Genomic DNA, 21924 nt, shown 5'->3' with positions numbered 1-21924 from the left:
AAATGTACAGGTCTCATAACTCGTGAACTGCACACTTGTGTGGGTACCTACACAGGGCCAGACTTTCCTTTTTCTCACTGCTGAAATGCTCTGTTTACCTATAGGTTTGTTTCCCTTTACTTAGAATTTCTGGGAATATTTCAAGTCCTGTCTAGTCAGTCAGATTTTCCAGTAGAAACATTTTTGAAGTCAAGGATCTCATTTATTTTGCATCTTGGGTAACTGAAATGAATTTTATTAATACTAACAGGTATTGCTGGTTGTGCAAATAGATTTTTTCAGGACGTGCTGCCTCCACGTGGAGATGCTGAGACTCCACCAGGAAGCAGAGGGCGGGGCTACCCACCACTTCCAGCAGGGTCCCATGAGCTGCACATGGTGGCAGGGAGAAGGCAAGGCAGCCGGCTCCATTATGTGGGATTTCCCCCTGGTGGTGGTGTGCGAGCCCGGGAGCTGCACGTGAGCCCTATGCAATAGAGACAGGAGGCCAGGCTTTGCTCCTTGCTGCCACGTGCAGCTCCTGGAACTGGCTGGAGCTGCACGCTGCTGGGCAGCAGCACCTAAATGGGCCACGAGCACCCCAAGGGCCCACCCCTTGCTGCTGAACCACCAGCGATGGGGCCTGTTTGCTATGGGAGGAAGTGTAAGTGTAGGGGGTCCCCACACCCGCTTCTCACACCCCACAAACCTCTTATATCCACACCCTGTCCCCACAACCCCCCATATATACACACCCCTTCAACATAAGACAGTTTTGTCATAACATTACATGTGGCTTTGTTTTTTAATATCAGAACTCATTTCTGAGAGGTGATGCATCTTGGCAAGTGGCTTAGTTTTATTCCAGTCACATCCTCCATCAAGATGCTCTCTTTCTGTTGCTTTTCTGCACCAGTCTCTTTCATTAGTGCTTTGATTTTTACACTCGTATAATAGTTTTTATGTCTTATATGTTGCTTTGCGTCTTCCTTTTTTTGCTGCGGTTGTCATTTTCACTGTTCCTGTGATATGGTTTCGTCTCCTTTTCTTCTTTCTCTTTTTGATGTGGATATTGTGAAAGTGTGTGCATACACATGTGTATGCATGCATATGGATGGGTGAGTGTGTGTATATGTAAGGGGGTGTTTGATTCTCATGGGCCCCTTTCTTTTAATATAAATTCAAGCAGGACAGGAGAGCCGTCACTGCTGCATTCAAACATATTTCAAGAGTTTTGATTCTTGCATTCCTATTTTGTGACTCTCTGGATTGATTTGAGATTCCCTTGATTAGAAACACTAAAGTCCACTGCATGGCACAGAGCAAATGGAAAAGGAAGAACCAAATGGTGAAGTATTTTGTGTTAAACCTGGCTACAACTAACAATTTATCATTTAGCCTGGCTATTAATATGATTACAAATTTGACAGTCCACCGGGGCAAGAGCTGTGTTCTGCATCGCACTAGGCATTTTGTCAGCATATACAAAAAAAATTAAACTCCATATAATAACACCTAGAGTGACTATTTCACCACAAGTACATTATTGGATGAATTTAGATCTTTTGTGCTTCCAAGCTGTCTGCAATTAGGTCATTCATTTTTCAAAAATTGTATTAGTCTATTTACTAGACACTCCCCGTCCCATCCCCCCAAGCTTAATTATGAATAGTTTGCAAATATCTGGAATGAGAGTGGGGTTTGCCTGTTATGATGCAGCTGGGTAAGTCATGTAGTTTTTTTCCTGTTCCTTAGGGAGCTGAACAAGAAAGGGGCTTCTGCTGTAGTGGCTTGCATGTGTCAACTCTGAAACTTTGCCTCCCACACCCATTCACATCAGTAAACCCAGTCATTTTAATGGCTGTGAGAAACCAACACACCAGGACCCTGAGCATAACCAAAGTGGTTTCATTTAAAAACTAAAGCAGTTAACGGAAAAAGTTCAGCAGCGTCCACTCTTTTTGGGCAAGATGTATGTCTAAATAGGGACTTAAGACTAGAAGAGATCCCCCTCTATACCTTCAAACCCAGTATCCATTTATTGTATGCAGCCTGGTTTTATAATCCTTTTCATAAAATGACCAAGTGCCATCTCATGTCGTGGGCCAAAATTGGTTTGTATTGGAACTGACAGCCGTGCTACAGTGTTCACACAAATATCTCTTCCCGAGACGCTTGATAATGGTCTTTGCAGTAAGACCAAGCACAGTGTGGGTGGAGAAATTCAGCAGCTGTTTCCAGTGTATCATTCTGACACCTAAACAGGACACTAGCATAATTGCCACAGTCCTTAAGGGGAGGGGAACTCACAATTTACAGCTCCCCCCCCAAGAATCTACTGCAACAAATCAAGCCTAAGAGCAATGGAAAAAGTAAAACCACAGCATTATTTGGAAGGTTAGGGGAAATTCTCCCACCCTCCCAAAAGTTATTACCTAAAAAAAAGTGTTATGACTCCATTAAGTCTAAGACTTTCCATTTTTACAATGGATTTTAAATGGAAGGTACTTGGTGATGGGTGGGGGTACAAAACCACAAGATTACTCACTAGCTAGGGACAGAAATTATACCTAAACCAGTATAAGTAGGGATCTACCAAATACATGGTGGAAGTGGGGTGTGCAGCATCTCCTTTAATCTTCCATGTTCTCCCACGTGCCCCACCGTTGATTAGCAGAGGGACTCCACTGCTCCCTCCTGATTGGTAGGGAAGTGAAAACCATGGTTTTAAACGTGGAGTAATTTTTGCCTCTGCACTGGTCAGCAACAAGCATCAGGGCTGCTGGAACCCCTCAGCCAACCAGTGGTGGGAGGCAAGAGCGGCGCCACATTTAAAACCACAGTTTTCATCTCCTCGCTGATCAGGAGCACTTGTAAGTGCAGCCTTTCCACCAATCAGGGGTGGGGGGTGGTGCGTGGAGGAACAGAAAAGAATAAAGGAGATGCCACACACACTACTTCTGCCGTGTGTTTAGTAGATTCCTAGGTATAAGCGCTTAGAAACTGGTTTAAATCTGTAACACAACAGAAGTTCAGTGCACATAAACCACTTTCGAAATGGCTGAAACTGGTTTAAGACAAATCTGGATGGATGTAGTATCAGACTGAACTGATTTAGGTTAAATGAGTTTATTGAACTTCTGTCCCAGATCCCTTTCTGGTTCAAGTTAACTCACAGTCCTCCTGCATCCCAGGATACTTTGCACCTCCCCTGCAAACAACCTCTTGAAGGGTGGGTGGGTCAGCCTTGGCCCAAGCTGTTTGTTCCAGCGGAGAAGGGAGGCATGCTTTAGTGTCCCCTAGCTTCTGGCATGGGCCACTGCAGGCATGTGGCTGCATTTCTGGAATCAAAAGTGAACATCTGTGCACTTGCTTATCAGTTCAGTCTACGCAGCTTAGACTAACCTGTAAAGATTGAATCTATTCAGCCACGGGCTTTTTGAGTATCTGTACTTAGCCTATGTGTTCTCATATCACCATGTTTCTTTAGTTTCTGGGTATCTGTTAGTATTATGTCAATCAACTTGACTTCAGTCATGTGTGGTTCATCCTCTTTCTAATTCTCTCCCCAGGGGGAATATTATCATTTTGTTTTAATGTACAGACTTTGAATATCAAAAAGCCAAGAAATGTACCTCCCTTTGAGGAAGGTGTGAGGTTAGACGGACCCTAGGCTCTTTGGCTGTGAGCTCCATAGCCTTAAATTACACCACAAAGGTGCTGCCTCTTGCCCAGACCAGACTTATCCTTATGGTAGCTGGTTGCACCTAACTTGAAGAGCCAGCCAGGAACTTCCTCTCAAAGTTTGAAGTTAATTTTTTGGATTTTTTTAGGCCCAAGTCACTGAAGATGGGGACCTTGGATTTGACACAGTCTGCTATGTTTGAGAAATGGGGTGGGTGGACAGGTTTGTGCTGTCAGTGGACTGTATTGTAGAGGAGAGCTGTTTGGAATTGGGGAGCTCCTGCAAACTCATCATGCCATTGTGGGTCACTCTGACTTTTGCTGGATTCCTAGCGTGCTGTTTACATGGTACGCCTTACAAAACAGCCTGGGACTGCTGCTTTGTTCTTATCAGTGCTCAACTCTCGTCCTCATTCCAAAACCAATGTTTGAGGTCTAGACTTGCAAATCTTGCAGACATTGAAGATCTTTGCAAATTAAGAAGTTACTTTTCTTTACACCCTGAGAGAGAGTGGCTTAACCACTATATTTTGTTTCCATTCACTCGCACCGGTTTCCAAGTATGCAAAACTTCATTCTTTTTACTTCCTTTACATAAAAAACACTCGTTCCAACATCCCTCATGCCCCGTCGTAGATATTTAGTTCATTTTGGCTGTTTCTATGGGAACGGTGACTTTTTCACTTACAACAAAAATGCTGGAATAAATCACATAGTGGCTTTTTGAGCTTTTGTAAATAACTGTTGCAATATTTCTAGAGGGTTGACAAGTAATTTACTTGCATTGCATTTTGTGTGTTATTGTGAAACATGTCTTTAAAATATTAGAAATAAATTCAGATTCTTCTCCATACCAAATTTGGAAGTTGAACCAAAAATTAAAGTGATCGTGGCCATAGTTCTCACATTGTTTGTGTTTTGATTTTTCTAGGATTGTGAGACAGCTAGATCATTGTGTTCACTGGCTGTGTGTCCAGCATACTTATTTCTATTTCTACTGGACAAAAGAAGGATTTGAAATTGGACCAGATCTGCTATCAGTTTCCTAATAAGAGTGAAATAAATGTATAAGATTAGTAAATAAGTGGTGTTCAGGTGGTAAATCTCAAAATAGCTGCTAGAGGGCAGCAGTAACCATTTTAAAACACTGTAGTTTCTTAGGAAGCCCTGTCTAGTTAATATGAGCAGAATATATTTGTTTAGGCAGCCTCAAATTTCAGTGAATATTTAGTTTGCACTGAACGGTCTCCAACATTGCTAGACAACCTGATGCTCTAGGGAAAGAACACAATAATCCACTAAAATTGTGGTAAAGGGAGAAGATAATCATATAGCTTAGGCTTTGCAACTTCTAAGTGACTGAGGGCTGAATGCCCAGTGGGCCACACCAGTGGGGATCATATCAGAGTGAGGCATGCCCCTGCCCTCCCCTCCCCCCCTGCCCCGCCTTGCCCCCTGCAACAGGTCGCATGCCATGCTGAGACCCCCTTTCCTCCCCTTCTCCATGGCCATAATATAGTCCATGTGAAATCAATGAAAAAAATTCCAGCTTGACTTTTAGGAAGCAGGATTGGGCCCATAGTACTTTATGTGCTTCAATTATTCTGTCTTCTCATTTTAGAAGATACTTGCATATGCATGTGTTAGGGAGAATACATTTTTTTTTTACACATCTGGAACACACACAGTTACAAGTGCAGAAGATGACCATTATATTAAATAATTTATTACTATTTTTATCAGTGTATTTAACTTTCTGGGAAGAGAGAACCTGTTCTGCAACAGGTATATCTAGGGTGTGTTCATCTTGGCTGGTGCTGACTGGTATGTCGAGTCTAATTATTTTAAAAAACAAGCCGTTTTTTTGCCAGCTTGTAAAATCTCCAGAGTGTCTCAGTTTGTAAAAATAAATCCAAATACCTGATTTGAATTGAAAATAAAATGAACATGTTTAAAAATTAATATAACAATACTAAAAGTAAAAAAGACAAACAGAATTGGTTTTCAGAGGTCACACTTTTGCTTTTCTTTTACTGGGCTTCGCTGAGGAATCCAAAAAGCTAATAATCATGCATCGCATTTACATTATTTCTAGGTCCTTGAGTCATTTCCCCACCGTTCTTGAACATTTAAATTAAACTTTGAAATCTTGCACCTTGCTTGGTCCCACTGGACACCTACTTGGGAGGAAGAATTCAGCACTGCTGACCTGACGGCTTGCAATATCCCATGCCAATTAACTCTATGCTGCCCCCTCCCAAAACACCTGGATACAGCTGGAGTGATGAAAAGTGAAACCTAATATTAAAAAATCTACATGACTGAAGTTTAACTTTGGAGAGTAGCTAGTTTGGATGTCTCCGCTTCTTCGGACCCACCTAGAGACATTTTTAAAGACCCTGATGTTTTTTGGTTAGGCTGGAGTGTGATAGCTGTGATGGGTTAAGACAGTGTTTCTCAACCAGTGGGATGCTTGCCACTGGTGGGACATGAAGGTTGTGTAGGTGGGACTTCAACTAATTTGAAAATCTACATTAATGATTAATATAATACTAAAATGCATGTAAACATAAAAATACGCTTCTTGGGAAAAGTAGAGTTTTTTTGTTTTTATCAGTGGCGATGCATAGGAGATGCACGTGTACCTCCTGAGAGCGCCGGTGCACCCCCTGACTGGCCACATTCACTGCTTAGGCGATGGGCGGGGGAAGTGGGGACAGGTGGGAGCACCAGTCCCCCGCTATAAGCACCGTCTGATTGCTGTGGCCATTTGTGGGAGTGGATGTAACGAATGGCTGGCACTTGCTTCCACAGGAACTCCTGGAAGCAGTTGCAGTGATCACAGTGATTGGCCATCGCGGGATCGCCCAGGGGACCTCCCCCCCCGGTCGGCACTATTGGCCGTGGGGGACCCCCCCGGTCAGCAGGACTGGTCACGGGGGGGGGGGGGGGGGCATATGCCCCCCCTGATTAAGGCAGCACCAGTCGCCCATGGTTTTTTTCATGGTGGGACCGGAGATTTTTGACAAAATGATTGGTAGGACATAAGGTGCAAAAGGTTGAGAACCGCTGGTATAGAAAGTATATGAGGGGGGTTCTTTGGTAATATCTTTTACTGCAGAGGTTTGCAACCTTTTTGGATGAGTATACCCCCTGCGGCCAGATGCGGAGCGGGAGTGAGGTTGCCTGGCCGAAAACAGAGTGCCGGCAGCTGCCGCGTGTGACCTTCCCCCGCAAGGCAGCGTGGGATGGTGTGTGGCAGCGCTCCATCCCTGCCTACCCGTGCGTACCCCCTAGGGCCTTCTCAAGTACCCCCAGGGGTATGCGTACCCCTGGTTGACAACCCCTGTTTTACTGGATCAACTGAATAGTTGGGAGAGAGTGTGCTCATTTACTAGCTACTTGTGATGACTTTTTTTGCTCCATGTTTTTAGTCTTCTTGCACTTTGAGTTAAAAGTCATTGTTTTATTTGGCATTTAGTGTTGGATGTCTCTGCTTCTTTTCTAGACCTGAGGAATGGCACTTTTTGCCTGAAATCTTGTCTAACATCTCTGCCAACTGTTTGGTTGGCCCAGCAAAAAATATGACCAAAACCCCATCCAAAAAGTAAAAAACTTTGCTATTTGTTGTGAAGCCCTTTTCTTGTTGTGAAGTACCTAAAATCACTGTTCTCTTGTGAAAATGTAGCTCTCTTCACCCCCCATTTGGAGTACTCCTTTTGAATCTCCTTGTAATATATGTAGGTATCTGTAGATCTCCATGGCCCAAAATCAAATACAGATAATGCTTTACTCTTTCTCTCAAAACATTGCTGCCTACTTGCTGTTATTTTTTTAACTCTTTTTTTTAATCCTATTGATTTTGACCACTACAAAAATAACGGACAGAAACCTTAGAAGAGAGAGGGAAATGAGACGTTGAGAAAGGGTGACACTGAAGCTTCGTTGGATCTAAACAAAATAATTGTGTATTCTTTCCACCCCTCTTTCTGGATGAAAAAGGGCCGTCATTCAGTGCCATGCTCTGCTCCATTTCTAATCCAGTCCTATTGCCAGGGAAGGTTTTATGTTCTAGCTATTTGGTTCCATCCGAGTAAATGCCACAGAGCCACATTGTTTGTGAAGCTCCCTATGCAAAGGTTAAAGTCCATCTGTTTGCTGACACCGAGGCGTCATCTCGTCATTTGTATAATCTCAGAGTTGCATTCTTGAGCAGCCGACCCCTTTTTCCCCGCTTGCCTAGTTGAGATGTTACTTTCCTGACAGTAAGACAGTTGTGCTCAGCTAGAAAACCACTGTGTGTTTCTCTCTCGCTCCCCTTCTCTCTCTCTCTCATGTGCATGCTCTCTCTCTCAATTATTTTCCCCAACAATTAACGCTGTACTAACTTGACACCCTTTCCTCTTTGGCTTTGTAAACCATCGTCCCTTTTTCTATTAATTCCAGACATTAATATTTTCTTTCACGCAAGTGCCGCCATTCACCCGTGAAACAGTTTGAACATTATGTAGCTGTCAAGATACCTAGGGATTACCCAGTATGCCTTGCCTCAGTAAGTGACACCACTGAGGCCTAGTTTTGAGATGTTTATTTTGAGAGTAAGCTGACAAGCATGAAGGCCTGATCCCAGAGTGGCAATCTTATTTAATTAAAGGCCTTTTTTATTATAGTTCCCCCCCCCCCCCACTGTTTTGTTTTGTTTTGGTGTGTGTGTATATCTATCTATCTATCTAGATATACATGTGTGTGTATACATGTGTGTATGTATATACGTGTGTGTGTGTACATGTGTGTGTGTATAATCAGAATGATTGCTAAAGCCTGACTCACATGAACAGTGCCGCTGTACATAGTCCTACTCCTCTTTTACTGTCTAACAGCTTGGAAAGCTTTCTATGAGATAATGCAGTTGGAATGCTTACTTAGATATGGTCCTCTTGTTTCTTAGGCTTAGAAAAAAGAAGCCAGTTAGGTATTGTTTTTCTTTTTAATACTTGTGGATGCTAAAGTTATAGGCTGTTTGCTTTTTCTTTCTCTTTCTCTCTTCTTTTTAAAGGCCTCTTCACTCAAATGCTCTTTTCTATTTAAGAAACAGATGAGTTATAGTCATAGACCACCTGCCTCCACTGCCTTATTCATGTTTTCATTCCATCGCTTACTTTTCTTGTCTAGTCTTGATACTGCCTCTTTCATGTAGTAAATAGTTAAGACTTTTTTTTATTAATAATGCAGTCTGCTTCTGCTTATCCAGGAGATAAAGGCTATTTCTCTTCTCTCTGTTTCTTTCTTTCTTTTTAAAGGAGAAGGGAGTTGGAATATTCAAGAGAAGTTAACAAAGGATGACACCAAATAGCTCTATTCATGTCATTTCTGAACTAACGCAGCCTCTGAAGGTTATTGCATATACATTGTTGTTGTTGGGTGTTATCTATCCGTTCCTGTCTGTTGTTTAAAGTACTTGCTGCTGTTCAATATTTGTTTTCAAGACATGCATTAAATAAGGGAATATAAATAATAATGAAAGATACTCTGAGTAAGGGCCCAATCCAGACGCGCTGAATACAAAAGAAAATCTTCTGTTGACTTTAGCAGTCTTTGGATCCCTCCCTGAATGTGGATACCCCTCTGAGGACCAGAAAAACAAACTTTCTTTTTGTTTGGTTTGCAACATTGCCCACAAAAAAGGTTGATTTTGATACTTAAGAAAAGAATTTGCTGCAGGTGGTTTTTGACAGTAGATCAAGTGGTAGATATTTCATCTTTCACAGAAAAAGCTTTTCCACCTAATTAAGCAAATGTTTCTGAAGAAGATCTATAGAAGTGAATGAGACTTACAAAATACTATCAAAATTAATATTGAATAAGAGCCATTATATAGATATTTTTTCCTAAATAGTTGCATTTAATTTTGCAGCTGGGATTCACTTATTTAAATGTTATTGGTTAGCTCCATACAGCCATCGCAGCATAGTTATTTTCTTTTGAGCCTTAAGATTTCTTCTATAAGTGACAACAGTCAGACCTGAAGATACCTGACAAATTCATGCCCTTGCTATTTGGTATAATGAGAGGGCTCATGGTAAATTTGTGGAGTAACGAGTTACCCTGGGCTGCCCTTTGCCATCACTAGACTCAGCAACCAGAGACAGCGGAAGCACAGCTTGGTCCTCTGTATAAATCCTGAAGCAGAGAGCAGGTTTCCTCTGTCCTGGGATAGGGTTGTTGGCTTTCTGGCCACCTGAGTGATTGGTCTGAAACTTGGCACATTGTGCTTGTAGTGATTTTTTTCTTAGTCTGTGCTTTTAGAATGACCACTAATTAGACTAGCCACTAATTGACTGCACATCCGTTTAGTCCTCCTTTTTTATTAAATGGAATGATTAATGGAACATGTTAATTCATTACAGAAACCGTAGCAGAGGGCATCAAATCTGAAAGATAAGAGAGTGCAGCTGAGTCAGTTATATACTCTACTGCAACTTTACTCTCTCTTAGTCCTTCCTTTTATACTGACCCTCTAAGACTTGGGTTGCCTTGTTTGTGTAAAATCTGTAGGTGCTGTTAAGTCAGCCATCTGGCTAAATTCTTTAAATCCTTTTGGCTTTGTATCCTGCTGCTGACTATTCATCCACAGCCTTGCCTGGTGTTAATAGTCATGCCTTCAGTTAAAAAAGAATATAGCTATAACGTGTGTGTGTGTGTGTGTAATTCTGTTCAATTATATATTATGTAATTATGTGTACCCACACAAGCTCTCTCAATACATGTACACTGTGTATGTACCACAGTTTGCTACTGGAGTTTAGTTTACAAATGCTATATTAAGCTTATGTTAATGCTTTCTCTCACTCACACTCGCACACTCACACGCACACTTATGTTAAAAAAATCCCTTTTCTGTTTTCCTTTGACAGCTGCAAGTCTTTCTCTTGCTGCCCAGTAGCAAATCCCCATGTTCCTTGAAGGAACATCTGGTTCATTATTGCCATGAAAAAATGTATCACTTTGAAGATTAAAAGTCCGTATTCTCCAAGCATTATTTATTATCTTTCTGAACCTCAAAACCAAGAATGTCATTGTTTTGAGTTGCTCAAAATTGTCAACAATATTTTCCATTTAACTTCAAATTTGGAGTAAGAAGAGAGAGGGTACAAGACTGCACTGTCACTAAAACCCTGTCTTGATTATTTACTGTTGTTTCTGTTGTTCTTTTAGCCCTAATAGAAACTTGTGGTACCTTGTTACGTTTTGTTTTGATATATGGATAATAATCCATTTTCCTTTGAATTCTTAATCTTTTTATTTTTACTTTAGTGTGGCTGTATTCATTTACCTTCAGTTACGTTTGCTCCTTCCCCCAAAATATAACAAGTTAACAAAGTCAGTAAAATAGCTCTTTTTCAAAGTAGCAGGGCAGAGAGCAACCAATGTGTAATTCTGCTCTTCTGTACTATGCGGCATTAACCCATTGTGTTCATTATAATCCTTTTATTGACATAGAACAGTCTTTTTCCCCCATTTTAATTTATAATATTATGTGTGCATGCATGCAAATGTTGTGGTTATTACTGTGGAATTATTTTCCAAGCTAATCCATTAATAATAATAATAATTATTATTATTATTAGTGTAATTATAATTACACTTATTATTATTAGTGTAATTATTGTTAACATTATTGATGGAATTGATGTTAATGTTATTAATATTAATATTATTATTGCTTATACTAGGTACAAGTGATCCATATGTGAAGTTTAAATTAAATGGAAAAACGCTATACAAAAGTAAGGTAATGTACAAGAACCTAAATCCAGTTTGGGATGAGAAAGTTGTGCTGCCAATGCAGAAGCTTGGTCAGAAGCTCTGTGTCAAGGTAAAATGTTGGTTTCTGTTCTATAGCATTTGTAAAAGCTCTTGACGGCCAGTTGCTGCTTATTTTTCATGTTGTTCAATGTAGGGAACAAGTGTTGAAAACAAAATCAGGACTGAAAGTTTTATAAACTTTAGATTAACATGCCCATGTCTTTGCCAGATGTTACCTTGATGTTATGTTTTCAGTATGTGAAAGTCCCCAATTAAAAAGATTTCTTTGAATGGATATGTTTGAACCTGCTGAGTTAAATTCTCTCCTTGGTTATACTTGAGCCACCTAAATGAAACCAGTGGGGGTTACGCAAGCATAATTTAAGAGTTCAATTTGGCCAGCTGAATTGAGTAGAATTATTACCTATGATGCAGTGATGACAAGTAGCAAAGCCTTTTCTCCTTATGAATAACATTACAGTTAACAAGAGCTGCAAGCTACCAGTTGTAAGCACTAACTGCTAAAACATCTGTAGCTTAAACTGTGACTTTGTACAGTATTTGAAAGAATGACCATATAGGATATAGAACAAGAATTCCAGTATATACTTGTGCACGTGTTTTTGTTCACACTATGTGAAGAAACTACTTCACATATACTGTTTAAATATTAACCTGAGGTTCCAAATTAAAAGAGGAAGGTGGTACATTATCCCTGAAGAATATTTCAGCTTTGAGTATTGAACTATATATATAGCAGTGGACTCAGGGCCAACATTTTCTGTTCTTTGTGGATTGTGACACAACTGGATATGAAAATCATATGTATTTTATTTCGCTCCCAGGTGTATGATCGAGACTTAACCTCTTCCGACTTCATGGGGTCAGCATATGTAATCCTCAGTGACCTGGAACTTAATAGGTATGATATGAATTTACCAGAATTTATTAACAGAGTTTAGTTTAGAAATGATGCATTACATTTTAGTACTTTTGCAGCAGTTCAGAACATTTTCTACACACATAAATTATTCTAGACTAAAGCAGGCTGCATACTTGGAGGAACAGCTCTTCTAGAATAACAACATATGTGCATGCTCTTAATCTGGAGAAAATTAAGAAGAAGAATTTCCACACCTATCATTATTTGGGAATAATTATCACAGGATAACTTCCTTTACAGACAAACCTCAGTCCTTTTTCTGTCATCATGTGGTCTACATGTGGACTTGGAAACTCATTTTTCCTAGCACTTCTGCAAACTCTGTGTGGATAAACTATGGCTCCCCTGGCTATAATATGAGACTGATTCATAAACATAGGATCATAGGAAAGCATGGCTGGATGTGACCTCATGACATGAGGTCATCTAGTTCGACTCCCTGCTCAGGGCAGGATCATCCTTCACTAAACAATTTTGGGTCAATGAATTTCTCATTGGAACACCCTTGTGAAGTAAGGAGACGTGATCATGCAGAGCAGGGAATGGAAGCAGACAGGGATAAACTGGTTTGTTTGAGGTGATGTAGAAAGCCTGTGTCGGAGTTAGGAGCTTAACAGAAACACCTAATTCAAAGTCTAGTCTGACTTATCCAGAAAGTTTGCCTTATAGTTCGTTTGCCAGTCAGAGGTGTGGCCATGCACGGGGCAGTGCCAGCTGGAGTGGCAGCTATTTTTGCATCTCTGGCCCCAAAGCAGTGACCATGGCTCGTGCCCTGGTGCTCCCAACTCGGTTACACTATTGCTGTCAATTTTCTTTTACCTGTAAAATGGAGATTTTATTGACCTTCTTCACTGTGTTGCAAAGGTGGTAGGTTATGGATATTAGCTATTGCGCTGGAGGTTGCTTGGCACGATGATTGTCACTGGACAAGCCTACACGCGACACTACATCTTCATAGCAACATGCTATGGTGATGTAACTCATTGCTATGGCAACATAGCATTGGTGGGAACAAAGTGATGCTAACGCTACCTTGCTAAGGTGCATCTCTATGGTGTGATAGCTGCTAAAAATATCTACTCCGCTGGGATAGTGCAGTAACGGTTGTTACTGCCATGTCATTTAGTACTTCCTAAAGCAAGTACTAAATGACAGTGCAGTAACAACTGCGCCATGAGGGGCACGTGTAGATGCCTGCACTGTGATGAAAGTGGTATATTTTGCAGAATTTGTGAGAACTTTATTTGGGTAAAAAATATACCAGATCTCACTTTCAACACTTAGGCTTAATTTTAAAAACTTCAGACAGTGTGCAGGAATTTGAGCAGATCAGTGTGACCCTTCAGAATGAACCAGAAGTTAACAGGGAAACCCAACCAATACTAAATTTTTTTTTCTGCTTTCAGAAGTACTGAATACGTTTTAAAACTGGAAGATCCGAACAGTTTAGAAGATGACATGGGTGTGATTGTGTTAAACTTGAGCCTAGCAGTCAAGGCAGGAGACATCAAGAGGAATGTAAGTGGCTTAGGAAATCAAATTTAAAGCTGGAATGTGCAAAAAAAAGAAACTGCCTTAATCTGATTTACTGGGAAAATGCCACCTTTATTGTCATCCTCTGAGGCTCAGTATTGAAATCTAGATAGTTCATGACTTAAAACCTGGCCACATTTGATTGGATAAAAGTTGCTTATACATATAAGTGAGTGCTTCAGTTCTTGAAAGCCCATGAATAGCAACAGTTCCCATCTATTGCAGAGAGAGAGAGAGAGTCTGTTATCTGCAAAGCGTATAGTTTGCTAACGGAATATGCATCCTTGTAGCTTTGAGGACTGCTATTCCAGGACATGCCATTTACTGATTGTAGGCGAGGAGAATTTTTTTTAATGCCTTAAAAAAATATATTAAAAAATTCTAACTGGAATTTTTTTTCACACCAATTAAAAATATACAAGTGTGAAATCAAAAAGCACGGATCTGTGATTAAGACCTAGATTGTGCCAACTCTGTATGGGCGCGCAGTGGTGGAAAGGAGAAAAATGGGCACAAAAGAGCTCTTTTATGTCAGACTTTTGAATAGCTGAGACCTCAGCCAGTTTCTCCACAGTGAATTTTCAGTCTGTTTTTAAATTGGGCTCATGGAGCTGAAGTATGGTGGGTCTCTTGTGTGCATAGCCCCCCTCTACATGTGCAAGTAAAGGCGTGATGCGATCTAATGTGTGATCCACACAATTGCACCTCCTGCCATGCTACATGTGCATGACAAGAGGTGTGGTTGTGAGATCGCGCATTAGACCTCATTGCATCTTATTGCTAGTGCAGAGGGAGCCTGATCCTGGACCCACATCCCTGGGGCTGGGGGGTGCAGCAGCCATAATCCCCAGGGCTTGGGGGTTTTACGCTGGGAACGCTGCACCCCTGGAGCTGGGAGCAATGGCAGCTGAGGCAGCTCCCCACCACAGGGGAGACCCTGTTATACATGCCAGTTAGGGCTGTGCGAAGCTTCGGTCACTGATTAGATTCAGCCTGATTCAGTGGCTGAATCTCTGAATCCGAATCGAATCAGGAGACACTTTAATCTCTCTGAACGAGATTGAAACCTCTGAATCGATTTGGAAAGATTTGGTGATTTGGACACAAGACAGCTTTAAATGTTTTGTCTACATACATCTAGGTAACAGGCGGCTCGGGAATGCTGCGATGGTGGGGCGGATGGAGAATCCCACTGGAGCGTAGGGGGGTCCCTAGCATGCTCGGCTGGCAGCAATTCTAGTCCACTTCCGGGTCCGCCGGGGAGCGTGCTGGAGGGTGCCCTCCCCCCCCCCACCCCCACACACACACCCTCTGGCTCAGTCACTGGTGCCTCCTGGGCTTGGGGGGGCACCCGGGGTCCCCCGATGGCCAATCGCCAAGCCGGGGGGGCATAGGGAGACCCTCCAGCATGCTCGGTGGCAGATCCAGAAGTACTTCCAGTCCACTTCTGGGTTCACTGCCGAGCCCTTGTGGGGGAGGGGGAGGGAAGGACGGCGGCTCCTGTGGGATGCCCCATCCACCCCAGGATTGTAGAGATCACAAGGTGTGCCTGGTACCTTGAGGTACATAGAAAAAACATTTAAAGCTGTGTTTATGTCCGAATTGCTGATTCTGCGAATCGGCGTCGAATCTTCACATTTGGATTTGGCCGAATTGAATCGGGGACAGTGATCCAAATTAACTAATCAAATCACTGTCCCTGATTTGGGCTGAATCCGAATCGAATATGGCCCATTTTGCACACCCCTAATGCCAATTAAAGCTCAGTAGCAACCAGCTATAAAGGTAGTACACATTTTTGCAGTCTGACTTTATAATTAGTTGGAACTTTTTATGGCATGGTAGCTAGTTTGCCCATGTAGCTGGTCTTGAGCTAACTGCACAATTAACCACTGAATTGTGCGATACCTGTAATGTGTAGAAGGGGCTATATTAGAAACCCAGAATGAGTCAGATATTCTTGGTGGAGGGTGTGATTAATATGAATATATGTTCTGGGTCCAGGCTCTGTGACTGTATCTTTTGCTTTACCATTTGTGTTATACAGAACATGTATGAACATGTGACTTACTTCCACAACTATTTAGAGCAGAGGTTGACAAGGGAAAAATTGATGCCAAAAAACACCATATGAACAGAAGCAATTTTCAAGGAGACCAAATTTTAAAAGTGTAAAAAAGGCTTCGGGTTAAAAGAATGGACAGTTTTCCGAGGAATCCTATATATAACTCTTTAAACTTTTTAGAATCCAATCCAGTTAAATTGACACATGGTATTCACAGCAGGTTTGGGATATTTATGCAAATGAAAATGTTACAAAAGGAGGAAAAATAAAAACCAGACTTGGCAGAGAAGCTTGCCTCTTCTGTATTAGTGCTTCCTAGGTAAAGCATTCTTAAGTTACTTAATAAGCTAACATGGAAATGCCTGTCAAATTATTTTCGCCTATGGGTATGATTGTTTAAAATCTACAAACAACCAGAAACATTCAGAATATTTATTTGTATTGCACTGATCTCATCTAGCAATGTGAGGTTTATATGCTATAAGGAACCTTTTCCTATCAGACTAGGGAGGGAATGTAAGAGGGAAGAGAACAAAGAACTTTAGTTAGTCATTACAGAGATGAGAGCTCTCTGTAAAAATACTGTAATAACCCCTCTCTACTTACCTGGAAATCTTGCTTGTTTTTACTAATGTAAACCTTTTTGGTCTGGGCTGTGAATCCAATTATCTCAGATGAGAATCTGTGGTATACATGTCACTGTGTGCATTAGAGGGGAATCTAAGGCGCACATCTAGAAATGATCTGCTGGAAGGGGCAACAGCTCAGACTTGGGAACCAGACCTACGAGACTAGTGAGAGGGAGCGGGCAGTGGCAGACTCGGGGCCTTGGGAATAATAGAGAATGCAGCCCTGGTTCTGGGCAGACACCTTGGGCACTCCTGGGTGCATAGTTAATATTCTGAGTGCAGATGTTTGAAGACTAGGTGCACACTAAAAATTTCATTAACTATATTTTAAACTCTCACGTTTTAACTGCAAATCGTTCAGCCATTGCCAGTAGAATCAGGATAGTGAAATGGCTTTGTCCACATTATGCACTTAACAGCAAGCTGACTTTTTTTCCCCTTCCTTTTTAAATTAGCTTAGTAGGGCCAGATGGCACCACAAGTATGAGCTGTGCATCTTCCTAATGGCTCTGGATTCCTCCACTTTTTATTTTTGATGCTTCCCCCCCCTTTTATTTCTGGTGCAATGCAGGTGTTCTGCTTGTTGCTTGTTATGATCCTGTAGGGAGACAGTTTAGCTGAATGCGGTAGTAGATCCAACTCCCTCCTAGTTCCATGCCTTCCTAACACAATTTATAAATCAGCATTCATATGATTTACTAACCACTTTACCTGTTCTACTTCCTCCCCTCTTCCCATTTCCGGTGGAATCTCACGACTAGAGATGGACAAGTCGGAAGAAACGAACTTCTCCAGCCAAGGTAACCCTACACCCTTATCTTCACAAGTTACTCTCCAAATCCTTTGCTTCCCTAACCATCTGCCCTCAATGAGACCTATACATAGCTTGAAAAATCTTAGCCCAGATGACAATTGTTGAACTCTCTGGTTTGAGATTCCCATTCCTCTCTCTTTCCTCCTATCTGGTGAGGGGTGTTGGATGTTTTATTGCTGTACATGTTGCAATAATAGCTAGAGGCTTCAAAAGAAATTAGGGCCCTGTGGAACTGTACAGATATCTAGTGAGAGACCAGCAGGCTGTTGCTTATGAAAGCTTATACATTTCTGATTGCATTCGTCTGTCTCTAAGGTCAAGTAGATGTGTTGCATTTCTATGGGGAGAATCTCCACTCTCCTGGTAAAAATTGCCAGCATGCAGGCATTCGTTCCATTTTTCATGGAGGGAACATGCTTCATCCATGAGAGACCTGGAAGATCTCTCCTGTGTGAGAGTTTCTCTGACTAGAACAAACGCCTATACCCTTCGATTCAACTTCTCTGTAATTGGGAAGAGTAGAGCTGCCGTTGTCCCCACAAGTCTTCCCTAGACTGAGAGACCCTGGTCTAGGGAAGGCATAAGAAGATGTTCTTTGCCTAACAGGGACTAGGAGGAGGGGAGAAGCAGCCTGCTCCCCAGAGCCTGTACACTCCCAGAAATGTGCATCAGTACAAATGAACACCTATCTATAACCAAAGATGTCACCTTGCCCTGGCTTCTGCCTTCCTTTACCAGAATGACTTGATGCAAATTGAGAGCAGGGGGTCGGACTTGATGATCTGCTCAGGTCCCTTCAGACCCTACCTACTGTGAAACTATTAGATGCAGAAAGAGATGAAGTGACTTGGCCAAGGTTACGCAGCAGAAAAGTGGCCAAGCTGCAGATGGGATAGTGTTGGCAGAAGGTGTGATTAATGAATATATGGGCATCACTGGCTCCCAGTCCATTGTCCTAGTGTTATATGAAGATGTTTTTCAGTATTTCAGGGGACAGGTCCTGACTAGAGGCTTCCTTAGATGATTCTATTGAGACCTTCTGGTCTTTCTTTTGGTGTCAACAGCTAGATATTTCTGTTGCCTGCAGGCCCTGTGTTTTAAAAGGTTATTGTGCAACTTAAGAAAAGCCTAGCATGGCTTCAAGGAGCCGAGGCCCAGATCTTGGCATTTCTCCTATCAAGATGTTTGTTTTTGCTTATGTAAAATAAATAATTCATTTCCCTTGGCTTTTGTTCAGCACATTTGTGGTACAGCATGTGGGGAAAACCCACAAGGCTACTTCTGTAAACAGTAGACATGTAGTGTAATTCCTGGGTTCAGGTCCATGCTTTCTTGGTTTACCCAAACAATCCCAGAGATAATGCAGGTCCTCTACAGCTCCTCTCATGCCATAGAGAAACAGCCAGGATTCACTAAATGGAGTATGACAGCAAGTGATGGCATAATTGAAGAGCTCAGCAGTTTAGTTTTAACTAAAGCTCTGGAAATTACTAGTGCCCTCACTCAATCAGTGTGGTTTGATCTCTCTCTCTCTCTCTCTTTCTCATCCATGCACACACAGCTGTCTCCCAAATCCGGTTGGCTTTGGGTCTTAGGAAAGGGAGCCAGTTATTCAAACTCTGGCTATTCTGGACTGAAAAGACTAGAGTTCTGTCTTGGTTATTTTCTTTTCCTTTTTTTTTTTTTGTGGTTTTGTTTTGTTTTTGTTATACATTATCTCTCTGCATTTTAAACACAGTATTTTAAATAAAGGAGATAAAGCTGTAAGTCATGTTGGCAGGTCATTTGGTTCCCAAGGCTCTGGCTAATATCTTAACATCCCTTTAAATAAAATTAAGAGATGCCAAAGCACGATATTGGGTGAGTGGAAGCAAGATTGTTAAAGGGGGAGGGTGGGGGAAACCTTGCAACCCTTTGCTCTATTTTCTTACAGTCACTAGAGGGTAGGAGAGTTCCAGTTCTTCCAAGAGAAGACACAGTTCACGCTCTAGTGTGATCTCTTAAGAAAAGCTTCTGTGACCATCCAAGGTAGTAAAGAATTTCCCAGAATGCGGTAGAAAAATCTGACAAAGCAGTATTTCCTACTTTATTGATTCTGCTACTGCACTAAAACACTAGTACTGTACATCAATAACCATCTTTAGTTAGGAAACTCTGGTCTGTGGAAGCAGTACTAGCAGTTTGTGGCAGACCGTAAAGGCTAGAAAGAAAAATTGTGAGCATGGGGAATATGGGTGTCTAGGGAAGGCATGAGAGGTTATGGAAGAATGGCCAGTGTGTGTGATAAGGTAGAAAAAAATGTTGCTGGACTAGATAAAGCTGCCAGAAAAGGGTTGGGGCTAGGGGAGAAGGAGATCTATCACGGATACACAAATTCAGCACTGCTTTGGCTATTGCACTTATTCTGGTTGGCTGTTGAAGGAGAAAAATGGCATATAGTTCCCATTTGTTCAGCTGCATACCTGATGATAAGTCTACATCCCACTGATTCAATTAGATCTGTCCCAGAAATCTACCTCTCTGTATTACTAGGCGAGTAAAAGTTTTCAACTGCCTCTCTCATTTGAACTAAACTCAGGCTTGGTTGTAACTTGCAGATTCGGTCATGCAAACAGTGGGAGAAGCAGTTAATTGTAAAGGAATGGAGAACCTGAGTTCATTTTTATTTTTCAGACTTTGATTTATCCACCCATATATATGAGAGTTGTGGTTGTAATCAGATTTGATCTCCTCAGTTTTATCTCAGCCTAAATCTGCTATCTACACTGACAGTGTTGCAAATTAATCTTGAATTACTTTAGTCACCAGTCTGTCATGTAGGTATTCAGTAATATCCCCGAGACATCAATGTCTGTAATGATAGTACAAATAACTGCTTCGTTCCCAAGTACAGAATGAAAAAGATGTTATATCTACTGTTGGTACCTTTTTTATAGATTAAAAAAAAAGTCTTCCCAAACCTTTTTTATAGATTTAAAAAAAAGTCTTCCCAACTCCCTGTTTTTGTTGTTTTAAGGGACTCTAACTTTTGTACAATACAAAATTATCCAAGCATTGGCTATCAGTGCTTAACAGTTTTCTGGGTTTTTTTTAAAGATTCAGAAGTTATTTCCAATACTGAATGTTACATGTAAAATCCTTCTAGTGCAGGAGATATTGAACCAGGTGATTTGGCTGTTTGTATGTTAGTCAGCATTTTATATTGCTTGAGGAAGAGAAGCATCTAGAGTATGTTTTTGAGCTCATTGTGTCGAAAGAAAATGAGCAAGATGTGTACACCCCAATCAGAACCCCTCGCTTATGATGGGAGCCTGGAATTGCATTGCTGTTTCATATCGCAATCTTCCCAGAATGCACTTTGCTCCCTCGGCCATCAAATAGATATGACAATGCAGAGGGAAGAATAATTCTTTTGTGTTTAGGAAGTATTACCTCAGACACATTTATATATGCATGCATATATATATATATATATATATATATATATATATATATATATATATATATATACACATTTGACAAAGCAGTGTGGACGTGTGTATGTATATACAAGTATGCAAGGGAGGAAAAGGAGATGAATCGCTCCTCTCTCTCTCTCTCATTTTATAGGGGTCATCTGGGGCATAAGTGGAGTCTGCAGATTACGTTTTTGGAGCTCTGTGGCTGAAGCTTAGTAGCCTTGTTTCTCCCGTGTGGCAAGAACCTTGCACTGATGATGCCCTACATGTTATTTCCAGCCTTTGTACAGCGGAATAACCTTTAAGAGTTGAACATTTAGGAAGCAAACACATGAGTTTCCTTAGGATGGATTGATCTGCTGCAGTTTATTCCTGAAACAAAAGTGATTCGATTGTCACTTCAATATCCAAAGCTGATTGACTAAATTGTTTGAAAGGGTGACCTGGCCAAAGTACTCCTAGTCCTCTCATTGCCAGGGGAAATCCCTCAGCCTCCTTTTCATTTGTGGCATTGGTTTTGCCTGCCTCATTGTATTTGGCTCTTGCTAGTAATACCCTTTGGGCAGCGGGGCTGCTGTGATCTTTGAACATTGCACAGAACCATGGACTTTGGTTGCCACAGGGTCATGCACCATCACAGCGATCTCTTGTCAGTGCCGTTGCCATTCTCACTGTCCTCTCCTTTCCCAGCAGGAATGTGCCTCTGCAGAACGTTCCCTACCTGATGCCTAGGGCTAAGTACAGATGGTCAAAAAGCCCAAGGCTGAATCAGTTCAGTCTTTGCAGATTAGTCTAAACTGCAGAGATTAAACTGAGAAACAACTGGACACACGTTTACTTTTGATTTAGGAAATGCAGCCACATGCCTGCAGTGACTCAGGCCAGGAGCCAGGTGGGGCTAGAGCACAGCTCTCTGGCACATAGACAGCATGGGCTGTGTGTTCACTTCCTTTTCCTGCTGCCCCCAAAGTCTCTGGGATTTGCAGTCCAGAATCACAGCAACAGGACTCTGA

General features: G+C 41.6%; 1 protein-coding gene across 2 annotated transcripts in view; it reads left to right on the top strand.

Moving 5' to 3' along the window:
• MCTP2 (multiple C2 and transmembrane domain containing 2) overlaps nucleotides 1-21924 on the top strand; it is a 179250-nt gene that overhangs the window by 59103 nt on the left and 98223 nt on the right. Inside the window, exons 6-9 of one of the 2 annotated variants that reach the window (XM_006268225.4) lie at nucleotides 11397-11539; nucleotides 12315-12391; nucleotides 13819-13930; nucleotides 17401-17439. In XM_006268225.4, the coding sequence (XP_006268287.2) occupies nucleotides 11397-11539; nucleotides 12315-12391; nucleotides 13819-13930; nucleotides 17401-17439 (371 nt within the window). The remainder of the gene's footprint in view (nucleotides 1-11396; nucleotides 11540-12314; nucleotides 12392-13818; nucleotides 13931-17400; nucleotides 17440-21924) is intronic. The other variant, XM_014606094.3, reaches the window with a different exon arrangement.

Source organism: Alligator mississippiensis, chromosome 11, assembly GCF_030867095.1.
Source record: "Alligator mississippiensis isolate rAllMis1 chromosome 11, rAllMis1, whole genome shotgun sequence".
Classification (NCBI taxonomy): domain Eukaryota; kingdom Metazoa; phylum Chordata; order Crocodylia; family Alligatoridae; genus Alligator; species Alligator mississippiensis.
This window is presented reverse-complemented; position numbering and strand designations above follow the sequence as displayed.